Below are 19,135 nucleotides of genomic sequence, written 5' to 3' on the forward strand. Positions count from 1 at the left end.
TGACCGTATGTGATTTGTACAATATACGCATAGAGTCACTTCCTTTTTCTCCCCGTGAATTTTTGGAGAGTTATTTTCATGTTCTGTAGGCCATTCATGCATTATGTCTACGTTATCACACAACATTTGTTTTTGTGCAGAAACTGAGAACAAGGTCAAAAGGTCTTTGAAGCTTATTAAGAGCATCAACCAAAACAGAGAAGCGAATCTAAAGAAAAAGATGGAACTTACTCAGCTCGTTGAGGATATCCACAAAGAGTACCAATCCATTTATGCCCTCTATGATAATATCAGAGGCGAAGTGAGGAACAAAGTGCATGGAAAAGATGAATCAGGTTCCTCTTCTTCTTCATCTACTTCTTCCTTGGGGTCCAACTCAGGTACAGAATATTATACACCAGAGGAACTAAATGCGAGAAATGCGGTACCTAATGTTGAGCTTCAAAAGGTAAGGAAAAGTGACAATCGAAAATGTGAAGATTCAGATCCAGAAGATGCCATCTTAAAAGATAAATTGACCTCCACCAGTGAAATTAAGAAATCCCCAAGCGTGGACTCATTAGTATCTTTTCACGAAGCACCGCAATCAAGTGTAATTTTTAAAGATCTAAGGATTCAAGAAGAGCAGCCTCAAAGCGTGAGACAAAAGTTACTTGATGAATGTGCACAGTTAAAGGAAAAATTGCATGAGAAAGAAGAGGAGATAGTGTCCATCTCCAAGAAACTCCAAGCTTTTGGGGACCAAAAATTGTTTGAGATAAAGGAGCTAGAGAGGCAGGTAACAAGTCTGAAGCTTGAGCTGGAAACAGTGACCTCGCAGAAAAAGACCTTAGAAGAGACAGTTGAGACCAGGTCTAATGAAGCTAAACAGATGGGGAAGGAAAATTCAAGACTACAAATTCTGATCAGAGAACTTGAATCACTATCAAAAGAGAAAGAAACTCAAATTTCTTCTCTTCTTGAGAAATTTGAAGAAGACAAGAAGCAGTCACTGTCTAAATTTAAGGACCTGATGGCACAAGCCAGTGAGCTTCAGCTGGAAGTAGATAGTTTGCGCTCTCAGAAACGCATATCAGAAGAGCAATTGATGCATGCAACGAATGAAAGATCTAATCAAGTCAGTAGTCTAGTAAAACAGGTAGAGTTTCTGCAACAGCAACTCGATTTCATCAGCAGCCAAAGGTCTGAGTTGGAGTCGCAACATAAAAATGAATCTCTAGAAGCATCAGAATGCTTTATACAGATGGAAAAGACGAGAGATAAATTAACAGACAAGGCCTTAAATGGGCAAGAGATAACAGAAGACAAGGCCTGTCTAAAAGTAAAGGTAGAAGAGTTGGAGCAGGAGATACGTACAATATCCAGTCAGAAGATTGAGTTGGAAGATCAGATAATTAGCACAAAGAATGAAGCATATCATCTAAAAGTTGACAATGAGAATCTCCACAGAAGAATTTTCGTCTTGGAGACAACTGTGAAAGAGAGAGAACATGAGCTATCTGCCCTTCAAAAGAAAATTGAGGCTCAGGAAAATGATATGTCAACTCAGATTAAATCATTAACAGCACAGATAAACAATTTCCATCAAAAACTGGGAACCTTGCACGATGAGAAAAGCGGCCTGCAACTGCAACTTGAGCAGGAAAAACAAGTTTCTTCTGAGAGCCTAAATCATATGGAGAGAAAGAACATCGAATTGACAAAGAAGATTGCAGATCAGCAAAAAACTGTGGCAGGGCTGGAGGAAGCTATCAACATGTTGAATATGGAACACAAACAAGTCCAAAATAGATTTGACGATTCCAAGTTGAACTTCCAGATCGCAGAGAGGAAAATAGAAGAAATGGCCGAAGAGTTCTTCAAAAAATGTGGGGACAATCTCCGCATCTTGAGCCGGAGAATCCGAGTTGCAGAACAGTTGCATGTTGAGAACAAGGAATGGTACGAGAAGACGAAAGACAGGTATGAGCAACAAAACAAGGAGCTCAAAGAAAGGGTAGAAAATAACAAAGTTTGGCTTAGCAATATCAAGGATATGACCCTAACTGCAGACAGCACACTGTCAGATTTGGATGCTGTTGCTCTAAAGTTTGAAGGCTGCAGTGCAAACTTCCTCAACCGAATCTCCAAAGTTTCTTGTGAACTTAAGTTTGCAAAAGACTGGATCAAGAGGAAGAACAAAGCAATGACGCACGTCAAAGATGATCTAGATTGCCTACTTACGCAGCTGGATCACAAGGAGGCTGAGATATTAGTATTCCGAGAGAAACTCTGGAAATCAGAGAATAAAGTCAGAGAACTGGAGAAAATGATCACAGAGAACGAGGAAGCGATGTTGGCCCTAAAGGAAGAAAAAAGAGAAGCAATAAGACAGCTTTGCGTCTGGATTGATTATCACCGCAGCCACTCTGATTATTACAAGAAAATGATATCTGATAAGACACTTCAAAGCAGGAAAACAACTTGAGGGATTCTAGTTTTTTGCCTTTCACTCAAAATTTCCCATCTTTGGTCGAGGATTCAAAAGCAAAGTTTTGGATCATAGGCTTCATTTTGGGAATACTACATGATAGGTGTATGTTAGCATAGCTTGGCCTAGTGTTCCAAACTGTATCTAGCAGGGAAAGTGAATCAAGCTTCAAGCTGTGATTGTCAACTAAAAATTCTTTACCCTTGTTGCTACTGAGTTTGATGGAAGCTATTATCATGACTTTCGATTTTTGGCTCTCTAACGAATTTCGCTCATGTCGAGGGCAAATGCACCTAGTAAGATGGATATGTTTTCCCATATCTACAGCTCAGGAATCAGGATCAGCAAGGACAAGATATAATTAGCATTTGCGGGCTTGTACTATCTGGGATATCTTTTGGAAGCATGTTGCTTGATTAATAAGTGTGTTTGTGATTGACAACATTTTAATAGACAAGAGTTCTTGAAGCCTGTTTCCTTGATGGGTGCTTGTTTTCAAACTCGAACAAGTGATTCTCGAAGTAAACGTCTTTGTAACGAGAATGTAAATTACAACCCTGATATTTTAATGGAAATTTTGAGAAAATGTGATAATTTAATCTCGTCAGCAGGCAACATGAGTGAGTAAAAGCTGTAACAAAGGCGCAGTACCACACCTTATTTGAGTTCACGCCTTTACTTCTTACGGAAGACGCGCCTTTTTCCCGGGTAATTGGTTATAGTCATTCGCACGCTCAATTGCAAAAGTACGGAATCGTTTGTGCAGCGCGCCAGCAATAAGGTCTAAGAAGAAAGTTACTTCGGTGCACACGGATCATGACAGTAGGGAGTACAAATTCTGCATTTGATACAAGAACCTTAATGGGCACAATTCTATTTGGATTTCTGCGAATTAGGGGGTAAGTAAATGGATTAACTGAATCCTACTGGGTTTCAAAGTAATTATCAAATCTACAGACAGAGACATTCCTAATTTTTAAGTTTTTTGCGAATATATTTTTTTTCAATCATCTTTTTCATCTCTCTCGTACATATATATATATATATATATATATTAATTGTTAAAGTATTTTTTTTTATAAAAAATTTTAAAAAATAGCAATCCGAATGGACGAACGGAATCTAAATATTTTTAATGTTATTTACAACAATGTATGGCATTCATGCAACGCCTGCAATTGGACGGCAGACTACTCAAATCAGCACAAACAAAAATGCACAGGTTGCCGTCGTGGGATCTACCTGTCCGAATAATTGCGTTATAATTGGACAAAAACCAACTGCAATTCTTCTGTGTCCTTTTTTTTTTTAACCCCACAAAAATTTCAGGTGCCAATTATAATGTTTGGAAAAGAATCAACGTTAATAAATTACGACAGCTTCACTGAGAGTAGTGAAGTAAATTTAACAACGTTTAGGGGCCATTAATGAATGTAGAAACTCCAAAGATTCCATCCGCTGTCAATTTGTAGCATTGTATTGGACAAACCCACTCAATTGCGTGCCCACTCAGCTGTTTCCTTTCTAACATGTTTTGACAGTTTGAGCCCTCTCTCTCTCCTCTCTCTTCATCTTGGATATAATGTATATTGCACTTTTTCCCCCCTAAGGTTTTTGCCTATCCTTAATTTCTGCCCGTAATAGAGTTAGGGTCTGTTTGGTTGGAAGTAAAATATTTTCCTTGAGAAAATATTTTCCGTGGAAGTAATTTTCCATGAAAATCATTTCCCTTTCATCATTTTTAGGTGTTTGGCTAGCTTATTGAAAATATTTTCTTACTTCATTTTTCTGGTGTTTGTTTAACTTTTGAAATATTTTCACTTTTATCTCTATATTTATTTTCTACACATTATAACTACATACTTCTTCTCATGCAAAATAAGAAAATTTATCTCATTGTTTAATTTTAAAAAATCTTGGAGAAATGTATATATGAATAAAAAATATCTCCTTAAGCAATAAACAAATTGCTGGCCATTTAGTGTCAAATATGAATCACATGCAATGCTTATTGTGACATATATCTTGCACTCTCACTGCTGAAAGTTTCTTTAGAAAAGAATATCCCTATTATACATAATTAATTACTAACATAGGATAAGCAGGATGAGGTTTTTTTTTTTATTTTGAATATACTAGGGGGGTTGGGTTGGGTGGTACAGGGGAGGGAGTGTAAGGAAGAGGTCTTGGGTTCGAGTCCTCCTGTTTACACTAAAAAAAAAAAAAAAACATACTACAAGATGTTTTCAGTAAGTTTGAAACATACTACAGGCGAGATGCATGCATTTCGGAAAACAACTTCAGTAAGTTTGGAAGGAAAGTTGTTTTCCATAAGATGAGTGAAAATATTTTACATAGAAAAATGTTTTCAGTAACTTTTGTGCAACCAAACAGAGAAAATTAGGAAAATATTTTTCTGGAAAACATTTTCACTCGAAACAAACGGACCGTTAGTTCAAAGAATTTGATGTTTGATTAACTGAAAAAGAGCGAGAATATCACTTAAACAAAATATATTTTCAAGCTTCCGCTTACTTATGTGCTGCATTGTTAACTTCTTATTGGTGGATGATTAGAATTTAGAAAGCTGTAGAAAAGCAAAACAAAGAAGAAAATAAAAAGAATGAAATAGATCTCTAATAAGAAAGGAAGGAAACAAGTAGGAAAAAGTATTAATGTTATCTTTTTTTTTTAATGTAATTGTCATTTCTTCTAATAATTTATGATGTTCTAATTGAACCTTTAAACATAGAAGTATCAACATATTAAAAAAGACAAATGCAAGTTCTTTGTTTGCTTGCATTGCAATTTTGTTCTTCATTTATTTTGCATTAAAATAACACGACAAAGTCAAAAATTGCAACGTAGTTTATGGTTTGAGGAAGGATGATATTATGACCTATGTTTTTAATCAGGCAAAGTCGTCAACCACTAATAAAATATAAAGCTAAAACTATTATACATGACAAAGTAAAAATTATAATAGAGAAAAGGGATAGATTGAGTTTCAATAAAACCTCAGGGGGTGTCAAAAGTAAAAATTACCCCTCATGTTTCTCTCTCTAGAAGTACGCATACCTGCACAGATGCCATAACAGACAAATCTCTTTTTCCTATCCTCGTATTGTAAATATCATTTTCACCTTTTTCTGTTTTTTTCTCCGGTGGAGAATTTCAATTTTATTTGGAGCATCAAGTTGTCTCTTTTCATTTTCAAGTAGACTCCTCCGCTCCAAAATCTCTCTCTCTCTCTCTCTCTCTCTCTCTCTACCTTTCTCTCAAGGTATCTCTTTTCTGATGCTGGCTGCAGATTAAGGGAAATTTCGCTCCTTGTGTTTGGAGAGCGAATTCTTGAGCTCTGAAAAAAACAAAGTTCAGGTGAATTGCTTCTACTCTTTTATATCAAGCTGAACTCTTTCTACTTTGTATTCTTTCGCCTTTTGGATTATTCGGATATGTTGTTTTCGTTGAATTCTTTGTTTTCTTGGTTGCGGTTTTATGTTATTCATTCATTTTCTTTTGTTGGAGCTTGAAGAGTCAGACTCTCATGTTTGATTATATAATCAGGTTGATTATTGATTGAGTATTGAAGTTAAAGAGCTCAGTCTTGAATTGAAAGTGTGAAAAATTAAAGTTGAATTTGAGATCCACTAGTTGATGATAAAAAGCTTTCTTGTCCGCTGGATTGCAGTTGCTCTGCTTTCTGCTTATTACTTCTTCTTGACTGGATGTGTTCAAGCGTTTGAATTTGTCTGCAAGGAAAATAATCAACTGGATGATTACATGCTTCTTGTGTTTTTAGGATAAACAAATTATCATTTTTTTTTCCTTTTTTTTCTTTTTGTCCTTATCGTTTCTTTTTTTGGATTAAGATTGCAAATTATTATTATTGGGGTGGCGGTGGTGGTTGCTGACTGGTGGGCCGTGTATTAAGCTTGTTTCCACCTCAATTTCCAGGCTGCCTGACTTTTTTTTTTTTTTTTTTTATAATTTCAATGCAAAGTTGGAGTTAGTGATTTTTTCTTTTTTGGATGAGAAAATTCCGGGGTGATCAAATTCAAGTTTATTTTTTCAAAAAAAAAAAAAAAAAAGCTGTCGTGTTATATGTAGATTTTTGTTTGCCTTCTGGAATTGTCTACTCAGAAAGTGTCTTATGTGCCAATTGTCTCTTGTTTTTCCACAGGAATTCAATCAAATCAGGGAAAAGAAAAAGGGCTCAAGTAAACGGAGATTTATGCCACCAACTGGTATGTACTGTTCACATTTAGAATGTTCAAAAAGAAAGGCGTTTTGATGGCTTTTTTTGGTTGGAGCTTAGAGAATAGAATAAACATCACGTCTGTAGTTTTCTTAGCTGTCTATTTGGGTTTAGATTTTGGCTCTCTCAGAGCGCACGGATCAGGATTTCATTAATTAAAATTTCATTAACAAAAATATTTGCATTGGTAATCCAATAATTTATGATTAAAACCCAGCACAACAGTGTACCAGTTTGCATTCACTGAAAACATGGACCAAATTTTCTAGTGGGCCAGACTTGGAGCATTCGGACTTGCCGTCTCCACATGGCATGGCTGCTAGCATTTTGTAGTTTGTATACTACTTAGTAAGTATTAGTGTCCTACTTGGGACTTAGGATTCATTTTTTCTTTTTCTTTTTTTTTTGGTATGGGTTTTTAATTTTATCTAATTTCTTTCTATTTGATCCATATTCCTTTAAAAATAGATGTTTATATGTTTCTTGATTTTTATTTCAGAGAAACAATCATTCCAAAAGTGAAAGAAAGGACAGAAATTGTTTATTGTGAACTTGAGTCTTCCGTTTTGTTTTGGTTAAATCCTTAGATTGCTTATTGGTACTGGTGTTCCATTAAATTTTTTCAGTCCTCTTAACATCTTTTTAGGCACGCAATCTGAATACAACTTACAATGACTGGAGGTGACAGCATTTCCGTTTAGAAGAATTTTTCCAGACTCAGAGAACTGGCATTCCTAGTGATTGTGGCATCCATGTCTCAGTAAGCAATTGAAGACTTCTTTTAGTACTAAATAAAGGAGGAGATGCCGAAGCATCGGTGGAGAGAGTCAATTAAATCCTTTTTTGGAAGCCACATTGACCCTGACAAGGATGAGGAACTTGAAGAATCAAAAGCAGGTATATACACTTCACCTCCGTGATTCAGCTTGGAGTCTGAATATTGATTTCTTAGAGAGAGAGAGAGAGCCTACATTGGTGCAAATTCCAGATGCATTCAACAATACGTACCATCTGCGAAAACAATTGCTGCACTTTGCAAATATATTTCTTCCTTCATTGTTCTTAAGAGTCCAAATAGAGAAAGGGTGTGGAGGGGTAGATGTTGAGTTTACATTTTCTCATAATTTTGTTGCAGAAATGGAGGATAGAGTTCAGAAGATCTTGAAGCTTCTCAAAGAAGATGGTGAGAGAGATGGAAACGGGCCTCTGGCTAACATGATTGAGGATTTCCACAGACATTATGAATCTCTCTATACTCGCTATGATCACCTAACTGGGGAGTTGAGAAAGAGAATCCATGGGAAACATGGAAAGGATACTTCTTCTTCTTCATCCAGCTCAGATTCAGACTCCGATCATAGCCCATCAAAGAAGGGCAGCAAAAATGGAAAAATAGGAAATGACTTTGAGAAGGTAGTCGATGATTATAAGCTAGGGTTAGAAGCTGCAACACTGGAAGTGGCTGATCTCAAGAGGAAGTTGGTGGTTGCAATTGGAGAAAAAGAAACTTCAGATTCGGAATGTCAAAGTGCTTTGGACAAAATACAAGCATCTGAGAAGGTTATGAAAGATCTGAATGTCGAATCTGAAAGATGGAGTGAAGAGAAGTTAAAACTTTTGGGTGAGAATGAAGAGCTAAACAAAAGGTTGGAAATTGCTGGTAAGCTTGAAGCTGAATTAAACCAAAAACTAGCAGATATAAATAGTGAAAAAGACAGCTTAATCTTCGAAAAAGAGGCGACTATAAGTCGAATTGAAGAGGGAAATAAAACTGCTGAGGATTTGAGATCTTATAGCAGTCTGTTAAAGGATGAGAAAGAAGCACTGCAGCTGGAGTTGGAGGCTACAAAAGAGAAGCTCTCTAGAGCTGAGAAGAAATTGGAGTCCTCACAGATGCAAGTTGCAGAGCTAAGCAGCATGCTGAGGGCTGCTGAACAGGAAAATAGTTCTCTTTCCTTGAAAATTTTACAGCTCTCAGATGAGATCAAGCAGTTGCAACATAAACTCGAAGATCATGTCACTGAATCTAGCCAGTTGAGGGATAAGTTGGATGAGAAAGCAAAGGAGATTTTGGCTCATGAAACACACAAAAGTGAAGTATCAGTTCATGTCAGAGGTTTGGAAACGGAGCTTGATCTGTTACGCACTCAGAGAGAAGAAATAGAAAAACAGAAAGAAGGAGAACTTTCTGATATGCTGAAGAAACTTGAGGACAAAGAGAAGGATTCATCATCTCAACTAGAGTATCTAACAGCAAAGAAAAAGGATATGCAAGTTGAAATTGATACTGCGCTCAGTCAAAAGAGTGAGTTAGAAGAAGAATTATCGCGTAAAAGCAATGAAGCATCAGCTACAATCAAGGACCTAACAGATCAGATCAATGAGAAGCAGCAGATTCTGGATTCTCTATCTGTTGAGAAAGTTGAACTAGGGAGACTGCTGGAGAGAAGAACTCAAGAAATGTCAGAATCCCTCATTCAGATGGATGCCTTGAAAGAGGAGTTAGCAAGCAAGTCTGCTGATCAGCAGAAAATGCTGGAAGAGAAGGAGAGTTCTATGTCACAAGTGAAGAACCTGGAACTGGAGGTAAGTTCCCTGCTACTTTTAAAAGATGAAATGGAGGATCAGCTTAGAAGCAAAAGCAAGGAAATTACTGAGTTGCATGGGGAGAAGGAGATAATTCAAACTAAAATTTCTGAAATGGAGCAAATAATCATTGAGAAAGAAAGCAAGGTCTCCTCCTTACAGAAGAGGTTGGAAGATGGAGAGATTGAAGCATCTGCTCGATTTGCAGCCTTAACTGAACAAGTTAGCAATCTCCAAGAGCAGTTGAATTCTTTGTCTGCTCTAAAAATTGAATCTGATGCCCTGCTTGAGAAGAAAACTGCAGAAATAGGGGAATATGCCAATCAGGTAGAAAATCTCAAGGAGGAATTAGCAAGCAAATTAGTGGATGGGCAAAGATTGCTGGGAGAGAAAGATGGTTTGCTTGTGCAGATAAATGACCTGGAACTGGTGGTGGAGTCTCTGCGTAGCCACAAAAGTGAATTGGAAGGGCATATAAATAGTAAAGTTGATGAGAGCAACCGGTTAAGTGAGGAAAACAAGCATTTGCAGAGCAAGATTTCTGAATTGGAGAGAGTATTGACAGAAAGGATGGATGAGCTCTTTGCCATCCAAAAGATATTGGATGATGCAAATGTTGAAGCTTCCACCCAAATCGATGCACTGAATGAGCAGGTTAAAAATTTGAGACAGGAGAGGGACTCCTTACAGTCTGAGAAAAGCCAACTGGAATTACAAATGGAGAGGAGAATAGAAGATTTTTCAGCAAATTTGGCTCAAGCAGAGGATCAGAATTCTGAATTACAGAAGAGGTTGGAAGATGGAGAGATTGAAGCATCTGCTCGATTAGCAGCCTTAACTGAACAAGTTAACAATCTCCAAGAGCAGTTGAATTCTTTGTCTGCTCTAAAAATTGAATCTGATGCCCTGCTTGAGAAGAAAACTGCAGAAATAGTGGAATATGCCAATCAGGTAGAAAATCTCAAGGAGGAATTAGCAAGCAAATTAGTGGATGGGCAAAGATTGCTGGGAGAGAAGGATGGTTTGCTTGTGCAGATAAATGACCTGGAACTGGTGGTGGAGTCTCTGCATAACCACAAAAGTGAATTGGAAGGGCATATAAATAGTAAAGTTGATGAGAGCAACCGGTTAAGTGAGGAAAACAAGCATTTGCAGAGCAATATTTCTGAATTGGAGAAAGTATTGACAGAAAGGATGGATGAGCTCTTTGCCATCCAAAAGATATTGGATGATGCAAATATTGAAGCTTCCACCCAAATCGATGCATTGAATGAGCAGGTTAAAAATTTGAGACAGGAGAGGGACTCCTTACAGTCTGAGAAAAGCCAACTGGAATTACAAATGGAGAGGAGAATAGAAGATTTTTCAGCAAATTTGGCTCAAGCAGAGGATCAGAATTCTGAATTAGCAAACCAGGTTGCAAACCAAGAGAGGAAGTTGAAAGAGCAGGAAGATGCATTCAACAAATTGAGTGATGAATATAAACAGCTAGAGCTTTTGTTTGAGAAGTGCAAGGAAAATCTTAGGGTCACAGAGATAAAGATGACAGAGATAGTAGAAGAATCCCAAAAAATTTATGAATCCAAAAATCAGACAGTTAATGAACTGGAAGAAGTTATTGAAGATCTGAAGAGAGAATTGGAAATGAGAATAGATGAAATCAGTACATTAGTGGAGAATGTCCGGACACTTGAAGTTAAGCTTCGTCTGGCAAACCAGAAGATCCGGGTTACAGAACAGTTATTGACTGAAAATGAAGAAAGCTACAAGAGCAAAGAAGAAAAGTTGCACAATGAACAAGCACTACTTGAAGAGAGGATAGCTACATTATCAGGATTAGTTGCTGCACATAAAGAGGCTCAACTCAGACTAATGAGAGATGTTCCAGAGAAGGTTAATGATGTCATGATTGAAATGGACACATTTAACATGAAGTTCGAGGAAGACTATGGCCATTTGGAGTCCCGAATTTATGAAATCTTGAATGAGTTTAAGGTAACAACGAACTGGATAAAAGAGACGAATGGTGAAAAGGAACAGCTACGGAAGCAGATATCCATTATAGTGCAGCAGTTAAGGGATGAGAAAGAACATGGTCTGGTGCTAACAGAAAAGGTAGGAGATATGGAGAAATCCTTACAGAAGGGTGAAGATGAGAAGATCAGTTTAGTTAAAAGCCTGAAAGGTCTTGAAGAGAAGTTGGGACAACTGGAAAAGGTGGTAAAAGAAAAGGATGAGATGCTGGGAGAATTAGAACAAAAGATTAAGAGTAAAGATGATGGGATCTCGGAACTAGGTGAGGAGAAACGAGAAGCTATCAGACAGCTGTGCATTTGGATAGATTACCACCGCAATCGCTATGACGATCTCAAAGAGATGATCTCCAAGACATCTCCTGCAAGAAGGCAGATAACTGCTTAATCTGTTGATTTTTTTCGTATCATTTTTTCCTTAGATTCTTTTATTTCGGGTGTTAAATTGAAGATTGTCTCTCTCTGGTCCTTTCCATTTTTCTCAGTACTGTATGTTTTGTCAGGCGATATTGTGTTGTCAATAGGGGCTGATTACTACCGTCTCGTGTTTACCCGTTAGGTTGTATAGAAAGTATTGGAATTGATTTGTTTTGGGTTGCTTGGTATTTTGTCCATGGGAAAAGTAGATATTGAGTAAAGAAACGCCTCATCGTAAAAAATTCTTGATATGGTAGTACTAAACTATTAGCAGTGATATGTGATTATTTGTTCAGGTTCTACGTAAGATTGATGTCTTTTTGATCCATAACATCCCAAACCCCAGGCCAGTGAGGGACGAAAACAATGGGAAGAGCAAATTGGAACCATGACTGAGCACACTGATTTTTTACGCAGATGGTGAGTGCAGCTTTTGAAACTCGCCAATAATAGCAATACCAAATAGAGAGACAGGCTCATTTAAGAAGCGAGGTGGTGGTGGTGTGGGTCGGTGGGGAAATTAAAGAGTAAAAATAGTCAACAATAATGTAAACCCAAACTCATCTCTAAATAATCAATTACACAAAGATAACAGCGCATAGCAAGCTAAATTCCTAATACGTACATCTACATAATCATTTCTACACATTTATTGGCCAAGTTTGGAGCGCATAAGAAAGCTACAAAGGAGAAACAAAAATATAGGTGTATAGGATGAGCTATGTGAACACATGCTAGAAGAAGGTGCATAACAATCCTATCAGGGGCACCATGTGAAACAATGAGGGAAATAGACTCTAAGCAGGGTATAAAAGAAAAAGGCCACCATCCCTGCTCAATACCCTTTCCACTGCTCCAACTTGCAAAATTAGTATGATGCTGCAAAGCATATTCTGAACTTCCTCCATTTGTTTCAATCTGATATCTTCATCTCAACTCCAAGAATATCTTTTGCAACTTCATATGTCACAAATGCAATTGCTATTGATGGAACCACCTACATGGAATAACACACCATGATATAAAAAAAATAAATCCACATAAGAAAGTGGATAAAAATAGTCACAAGAAAATAATATGTTTAGCAGCCAACAATCTTGGTTCACAAATTCAAAATACGAAGTTACCTTCACTGAATTAGGGACCAAACCCTTGTACAAAGCCCCAAATCCCTCATGGCGAACTGTTTTTCTGAATGCATCTACCATACCAGAATATTCCAGAGGTACCCTTCTCTTCCCGTCACCAGTAACTACTGAAGCAGCATCTTTCCAACCTACCATCTGCATTCGCCGGCGGATGACATCAAGTGGGTAAGCCACTGTTTGGCCAACGGTTCCAGCAACAGCACCACATGCAAGTTTTGTTGTTACACTCAACTCAGACTCTTGAATCAGTCCAAGTGGTCTACTTTTAACCAACCAATCCTTCAGAGATTCATATACAGCAAAATTCAGACCCACATAAGGTATCTGCATTTCACAATTGCTATACGTGAGGGCTCGTTAAACAGAAAATTTAAGAAAAAAAATCACTCTTATATGGTTAAAAATCACTCTTCAAGAAAAAAAACAATGGTTGAATACCAAAAACAGCACCATTACTACTGACCAATCCTTATATCCTGTCTTGTTGCACAATAGTCAATTCTTCTTCTTTTCCTGAATTACTATAACTATGCCAGTTATTGTTCAGCCTATTGACAAGTTCATCATAAATTGCCCCCCCCCCCTTTGTGCATCCAAAGAGGCGCATCATGCAAAAGTAATCAGCAGCACAATACAAAGATGCCACAGGACATTTCAAGTTAGAAAGCTTTAAGTGGAGTGCTAATGACACTATTAAAAGTGGGGACATGCATATGACACACCTGCAGACTGCACCCAAATAAGTAAAGCAGGTATATGTTTAACTGTATATGTCTCCGTAAATTTCCATACAGGCATACATGACTACCAACCATATATTTACCACAAAGCCCACCAAGTATCAAAGTGTAGAACATGCTTCATAAATCAATAACTATATCATCTCTGAGCAATCCAATCATCAACTAGAAGCTCATTTGCAATTTATAGGTAACAGTCAAGCTTATAGCATTAAAAACATCAACAGCATTGAATCAGAAATTGACTAAAGCGAGTGCAGAACCGAAGGAAAAAAGTAATTTCTGATACTTACAACTCCTATGACAGAAGGAAGCCACCCTTTATACAATGCACGAGGCCCTTCTTCTATGAATACTGTTCTTAGAGCATGGAAAATACCTCTGTATTGGGTAGGCGACTTCTCTGTCTGCAAAGAAGAGCATAGGTTAAAACATTAAGATATCATATGCAGCCAGCAACCTCGATGGTATACTTTTTGTGTTCTGTTTCTTTCCAGTTCAGTAGAATCCTTCTAATAGATCACCTTCAGATCTATATATGTCATGAAAACCCCTTAAGCAATACCTGGACAGTAAGCCGACCTCGTACCATATCCATTGGGTATGTTGCAGACATGGCTATTATTCCAGCACATGCTCCAGCTCCAAGGCGTAAAACTGGGGTGAGTTCAGCATCCCCTGTAAAAAGCCAAAGAAAAGAAAACTAAATTACCTCACGGTCGCTATGAAATCATCTGGAATCCAGGAACCAGCACATCTGACTTGTCAGTTCAAAAGTAAAAAATCAAATAGTAATGAATTTTCTTTGGTACAAAAACTCATTTGTACTGACTAGATCATGGACAATATTCTATACATACAAACGTGGTCATCTTGTGAATATTATCTAACAACTTTTATGTCAGGGAAAAAGTTTTCACTGCACTGTACAGAATTTATCAGAACACTTTTTAAGGGAATATAAACAGCAAGAATGACGTTGCACTCCTCAAGTACCAAAGTGAATGCTTTTTTAATAAATATTGGTCAGAAAAGTATATAGGAGCAATCGATGTACTACAGCATACTGAACAAGATAGCAAACATAGCTTGCAACGAGATACATCAAACACAGACAGATACAGAGATAGAGAGAGAGAAGGGGGGAAGGCAGGAAGGCTGAAAATCAAGCAACAAGCAACTACTTTTGCCATTCTCATGGGAAAACACCAAGAAGGGACATAGGCAGTAGATGGGAAAAATATGATATTAAATAGACTGAATAAAAAATGCAAGTGATGAAACATTGGATAAAGAAAGAAATGTAAAAAATAAATTCATGAAAATGTAGTGGAAGGGCAGAAGTTGTCACACCTCTCCCAGTTTGCTTCCGGTAGAACCATAAGATTTGTCTGTAAGATTATAATTGTTAAAAGAACATGAAAATTGAGAAATGAAGTAAAAATGCAATAAGTAGATGAATACAAAGAAATGTGAAAGCCCACCTCGATGCCTGTTCATAACTAAAGAACTTGACAGCAGAGTTTGGGACAATGCGAGCACAATTAGTGCCATTTCCTTTAAACAATCCCGTGAAACCCTCAGTTCTCCATATATATTTCAACCCTTGAACAGTTCCATTGTATTTGATGCTATGAGGATTTTGAACCTACAGTACACAAAATCAAAAAGAAAATCCATGAGCTAATTTGGCAAGCCTTAAATGATAAATGGAAGTAAAATGAAAGCTAATAGCCAACGTTAGGAAGAATAACTTCCCCACCTGCCTTTGGCTTGGAAGTTGGATAAGAATTTAACCATGTAACGCATTCAAACTATCAGGCAAAATGCAAGAAAGAACCTAAGGAATTGGCAAAGAAAAAAGACCATGAACCTACACCATCCACCAGATATGTAATGCAACTATCTTGTAGAGAAAATATCCTGACAACAAAGAGAAATGTTCTTGACATTCATGAAAAAAAGCTTCTCTATCCTTTTTCCTTTATAAATCAGATAGCTTCCAACAATTTATTCCGAATAACCTACACCTAAACATGCCAACAAACAAATCTATAGCAAATAAGCAAAAAGCCAATTTTTGTGAGGCCACATGGCGATGGGGACAAGTGAAAGAAGGTAGAAGACAATAAAAAGATAAATCATCCACAAGATTCCTCTTAAAGAATAAAGATCTATTTCAAGATGCAGTGCAAGTAATATCCCTAGCTAATGACACAGGACACCTATTTTTACATGAAAATCAGAGTGAGCATAACCTGGAGCAAAATTTTCAACCGTTCTAAAGGAGCAACTGCAGTACGTGACCTGAAACACAAGTACATGATACAGATTTAGTCTATGCAGAACAAAAACGGGGGGAAAGAAAGAAGAATAACTAGTCTCTCAAAAGTGATTGAAGTGAATAAGAGAATCACAAATCTCATTTTGATAGATATTCCAAATTTTTGTGAGCCATTGAAGTTATTTATTCAGCGACACTCAAATTGTTAGTACTTCTCATTCTTCCAATCATTCCTGTTTTGAACGTTGTCTCTTTGAGTGAAGCAGACTGTATTGATTATATTAAGGAACAAAGAGAACCAGCCATTACACTTGAATTTTGCCTGGCGTTGGTCAGCTTGAAAGGAATGAAGTTCGCAAAATGATGACATGGCCATGTCAGACACTTTTCAAGACTGACAATTTCTTTCAAGTTCCCAACTTGACAATAAAAAATTAGCAATACGAGTCACATATAAGCTAATAGCATGTCGACCATATAATCATTGAAAAATGAACAAAACTTGAGAAGTTAAACAGGTAAGACCTAATAAAATAACTTAAGAAGTAGTTTTTCAGTAAACTTTAGGTTCCTTATCTTGCTTGTTGCAGCACAATGAAAGAATAGATAAATAAAACCACAAATGCAAAGAAGTAACAATATTTTATCAAGTGCAACTCATACGGTACCAAAAAAATTCAGGACACGTGAAATTAGCAGATGACAATCACATGTTTTCACCGAAAAACCATAGGAACTAAAAAATGCTCTATTTATGTCACGATACTAAACTGCCAATTGACTTTCATTCAACCGCCAAACCTGACACTACATTGACCATGTTAGCATATAAAAGCTAAATGTTGAATGTCACAATGCGTATGAGGCATGCTACTAACTAATTGAACATTTGAAGAATGAAAAGTGATACAATGATGAGACTACATGTACAAAATTATGACCTCTTTCAAATAACATCACTAGAAAAGTAATTTTGAATGTGGTAAACTTTAAGCTCTTAACAGATTTCATTCTCCAGAAGGTGAGGATAAGGTAAGGATAAATATTAAGAAGTTAATAACATAACACTAAACCAGTTGTTCGAGATGCATGAAAATAGCACACTAAAAATCGTATCTTTTAATAACCAAAGACCATTTAATTCAACAATGTTCATTTCTCTCATGATGCTAAACGGCAAATACACTTAAATTAAAGGTACGGCGTTCAAATCCAATCAAAAGACATTATTATGAGTTTGAGAAGAAAGAATCTTTCAAAATTTTCCAGCTGTTAAAAGATACTGCTTGAGTTAGCAGGCATACGAACACTTAATTAGGTAATATTTCATCTGATGAGCAAATGTTCACCTAAAAATCTAACAAGAATTTTATTTATTATTTAAATGACTGAAAAATTAGCTACATAATATACAATCCTGATCAGATAGACCATACAATATATTCAATAAAATATCATACTAGAAAAAAAAAATCTTATGCATGCATTCGATTTGTGAAACTATGGCGCGGAAACGCAAAGTAAAGAATATATGCATGGAGATATTTAGATATTTATCTATCTATGCATATGGAGAGGGAGAGGGAGAGTCTGAGACTGACACTCCACCGGCGATGCCACCGGCAGCGAGAGACTTGCAAATGCTAAGAAGAGCATGCCGACTATGAGCTTTAACTCCTTCTCTGGCAATTTTAGCTTCCTCCGCCAAATTCACAATCGTCGTCACCGCACTCTCGCTTCTCTTCCCTACTACATCCTCTGACGCCATTAAAAAAAACTTAATTTAAAACCTATTCCCACCGGAACCCTAATCTCCGTTGTTAGGCCTTCCGGCGATCGACAGAGAAGAGAATAAACGGAGAGAGGCGTGAGAAAGGAAGAGCTTTTAATGGTTTTGGTCCTTTTCTTGGGAAAAAAAAAAGAGCAATAGCTTCAGTGCATCAATCCCCTGGGAAAACAAAAACAAAAAATTTTATTATCTTTTAATTTATTACCTCTTCTTATTGCTTTTTATCTTTTCCATTATTTCATTTGGGCAAAGTTTTTTTTTTTTTTTTTTTGGGCCGGTGGTTTCAGCAAAGTTGAGCCAAAAAAAATGGATTAGTTGGGTACTTCGAGACACAACATAAATCACAAATTAAATAAAGGGAAATGTTATTGCACTCCTATTTTTTTAATCGCACTTTGTTTATTATTTTAATTATATAATTTTTATTTATTAGATTATATGATAATACAGATGATGTGAATGCAAATAATAAAAAATAAATTATAGAGTATTTCGTAGGGTTTGTGTATATAGATTTCATTTGAGTAATTTTTTTTTTTCCTTTGGTAAGTGATTTTAGAAAAGTTGAGCCCAAAAGATGGATTAGTTGGATAATTCGAGACACAAATTAAATGGAAAGAAAATTGTAGAGCATATTGCAGGTCGGCTGGTGGCGTTTAAAGATTTTGTTGGTTTCTTGACAGGGAGCGGAAGTGGGTGGAGATTGATGATTGATGGTCAAGTTTCGGGCGTTAATTTACCTGTGATTAACTAAAATTTGTGGTATAATCTATCAATTAATGTTTGGGCAATTGTTGTTGAGTGTCACTGATGTGGCAATTTAGACGTAGGGGTACAAATTATGGAGGGCTGGAACTTTTTTTTTTTTTTTTTTTTTTTTTTTTTTTAAGCGGGAGGACTCGACTTGCTTACACTCCCTCCCCCGTACCACCCAACCCAACCCTCCTCTGAAGGGCTGGAACTTGATTACCAAGTCACTAATAAGCTTCCACGCTGAGTAACAACCTCTTTTGTTGCCTTTTCGAAGTGATAATAATAATATGTTTATTATTAACAAAGTGTCAAACACTAAAAAATCAATTGCAATCATGGTAAGCAGCAGTTGTTTTCTCTTTTTAGGAAGATACAGCCAGCATTATAGATAACAAAAGACACTCTTTGGATGCATTTGTGAACACCAATTTGTTTGGATAGGATAAATTATTTAGAATTTTTTTTACAAAAAAAAAATATTATAGCACTTAATTGTCTATAAAAACGGTTCTTAAGAGTACAATTAATTCTACAATTTACCTTGATTGATTATTAAATCCAAAGAAATAATAAATACACGGGTTATATTACAAGTTTTGATCGTCACTTAAGTGCATGATTAGATTATTTTGATCAACAACTCTTTTCCTTCTTTTT

At 36.6% G+C, this 19,135-nt stretch overlaps 3 protein-coding genes across 4 annotated transcripts; 2 read left to right on the forward strand and 1 right to left on the reverse strand.

Moving 5' to 3' along the window:
- The first annotated feature begins 143 nt into the window (after positions 1 to 143).
- LOC113706259 (uncharacterized) lies at positions 144 to 2,811 on the forward strand. Its single transcript, XM_027228132.2, has one exon. It carries the CDS (start codon positions 221 to 223, stop codon positions 2,465 to 2,467), a length of 2,247 nt encoding a protein of 748 aa, XP_027083933.2. The 5' UTR covers positions 144 to 220; the 3' UTR covers positions 2,468 to 2,811.
- A 2,702-nt stretch (positions 2,812 to 5,513) lies between these two features.
- On the forward strand, positions 5,514 to 11,952 carry LOC113706587 (uncharacterized). 2 transcript variants are annotated; one of them, XM_027228512.2, is made up of 4 exons: positions 5,514 to 5,848; positions 6,654 to 6,717; positions 7,375 to 7,625; positions 7,864 to 11,952. In XM_027228512.2, exons 3-4 carry the CDS (start codon positions 7,532 to 7,534, stop codon positions 11,733 to 11,735), a joined length of 3,966 nt encoding a protein of 1,321 aa, XP_027084313.2. In that variant the 5' UTR covers positions 5,514 to 5,848; positions 6,654 to 6,717; positions 7,375 to 7,531; the 3' UTR covers positions 11,736 to 11,952. The 2 variants fall into 2 exon arrangements, with proteins under 2 accessions (XP_027084313.2, XP_027084314.2); XM_027228513.2 differs by having other exon boundaries at positions 5,690 to 5,848; positions 7,355 to 7,625.
- Positions 11,953 to 12,313: 361 nt separating this feature from the next.
- On the reverse strand, positions 12,314 to 17,864 carry LOC113705507 (mitochondrial adenine nucleotide transporter ADNT1-like). The gene is made up of 8 exons (XM_072063272.1): positions 17,538 to 17,864; positions 15,911 to 15,959; positions 15,137 to 15,300; positions 15,006 to 15,043; positions 14,218 to 14,330; positions 13,946 to 14,059; positions 12,892 to 13,236; positions 12,314 to 12,761 (listed from the first exon to the last, which is right to left on the reverse strand). The coding sequence occupies exons 1-8, from the start codon at positions 17,702 to 17,704 to the stop codon at positions 12,678 to 12,680; spliced, it is 1,074 nt and encodes a 357-aa protein (XP_071919373.1). The 5' UTR covers positions 17,705 to 17,864; the 3' UTR covers positions 12,314 to 12,677.
- Between the last annotated feature and the right edge of the window lie 1,271 nt (positions 17,865 to 19,135).

This window comes from Coffea arabica, chromosome 8c (genome assembly GCF_036785885.1).
Source record: "Coffea arabica cultivar ET-39 chromosome 8c, Coffea Arabica ET-39 HiFi, whole genome shotgun sequence".
NCBI classification, from domain to species: Eukaryota; Viridiplantae; Streptophyta; class Magnoliopsida; order Gentianales; family Rubiaceae; genus Coffea; species Coffea arabica.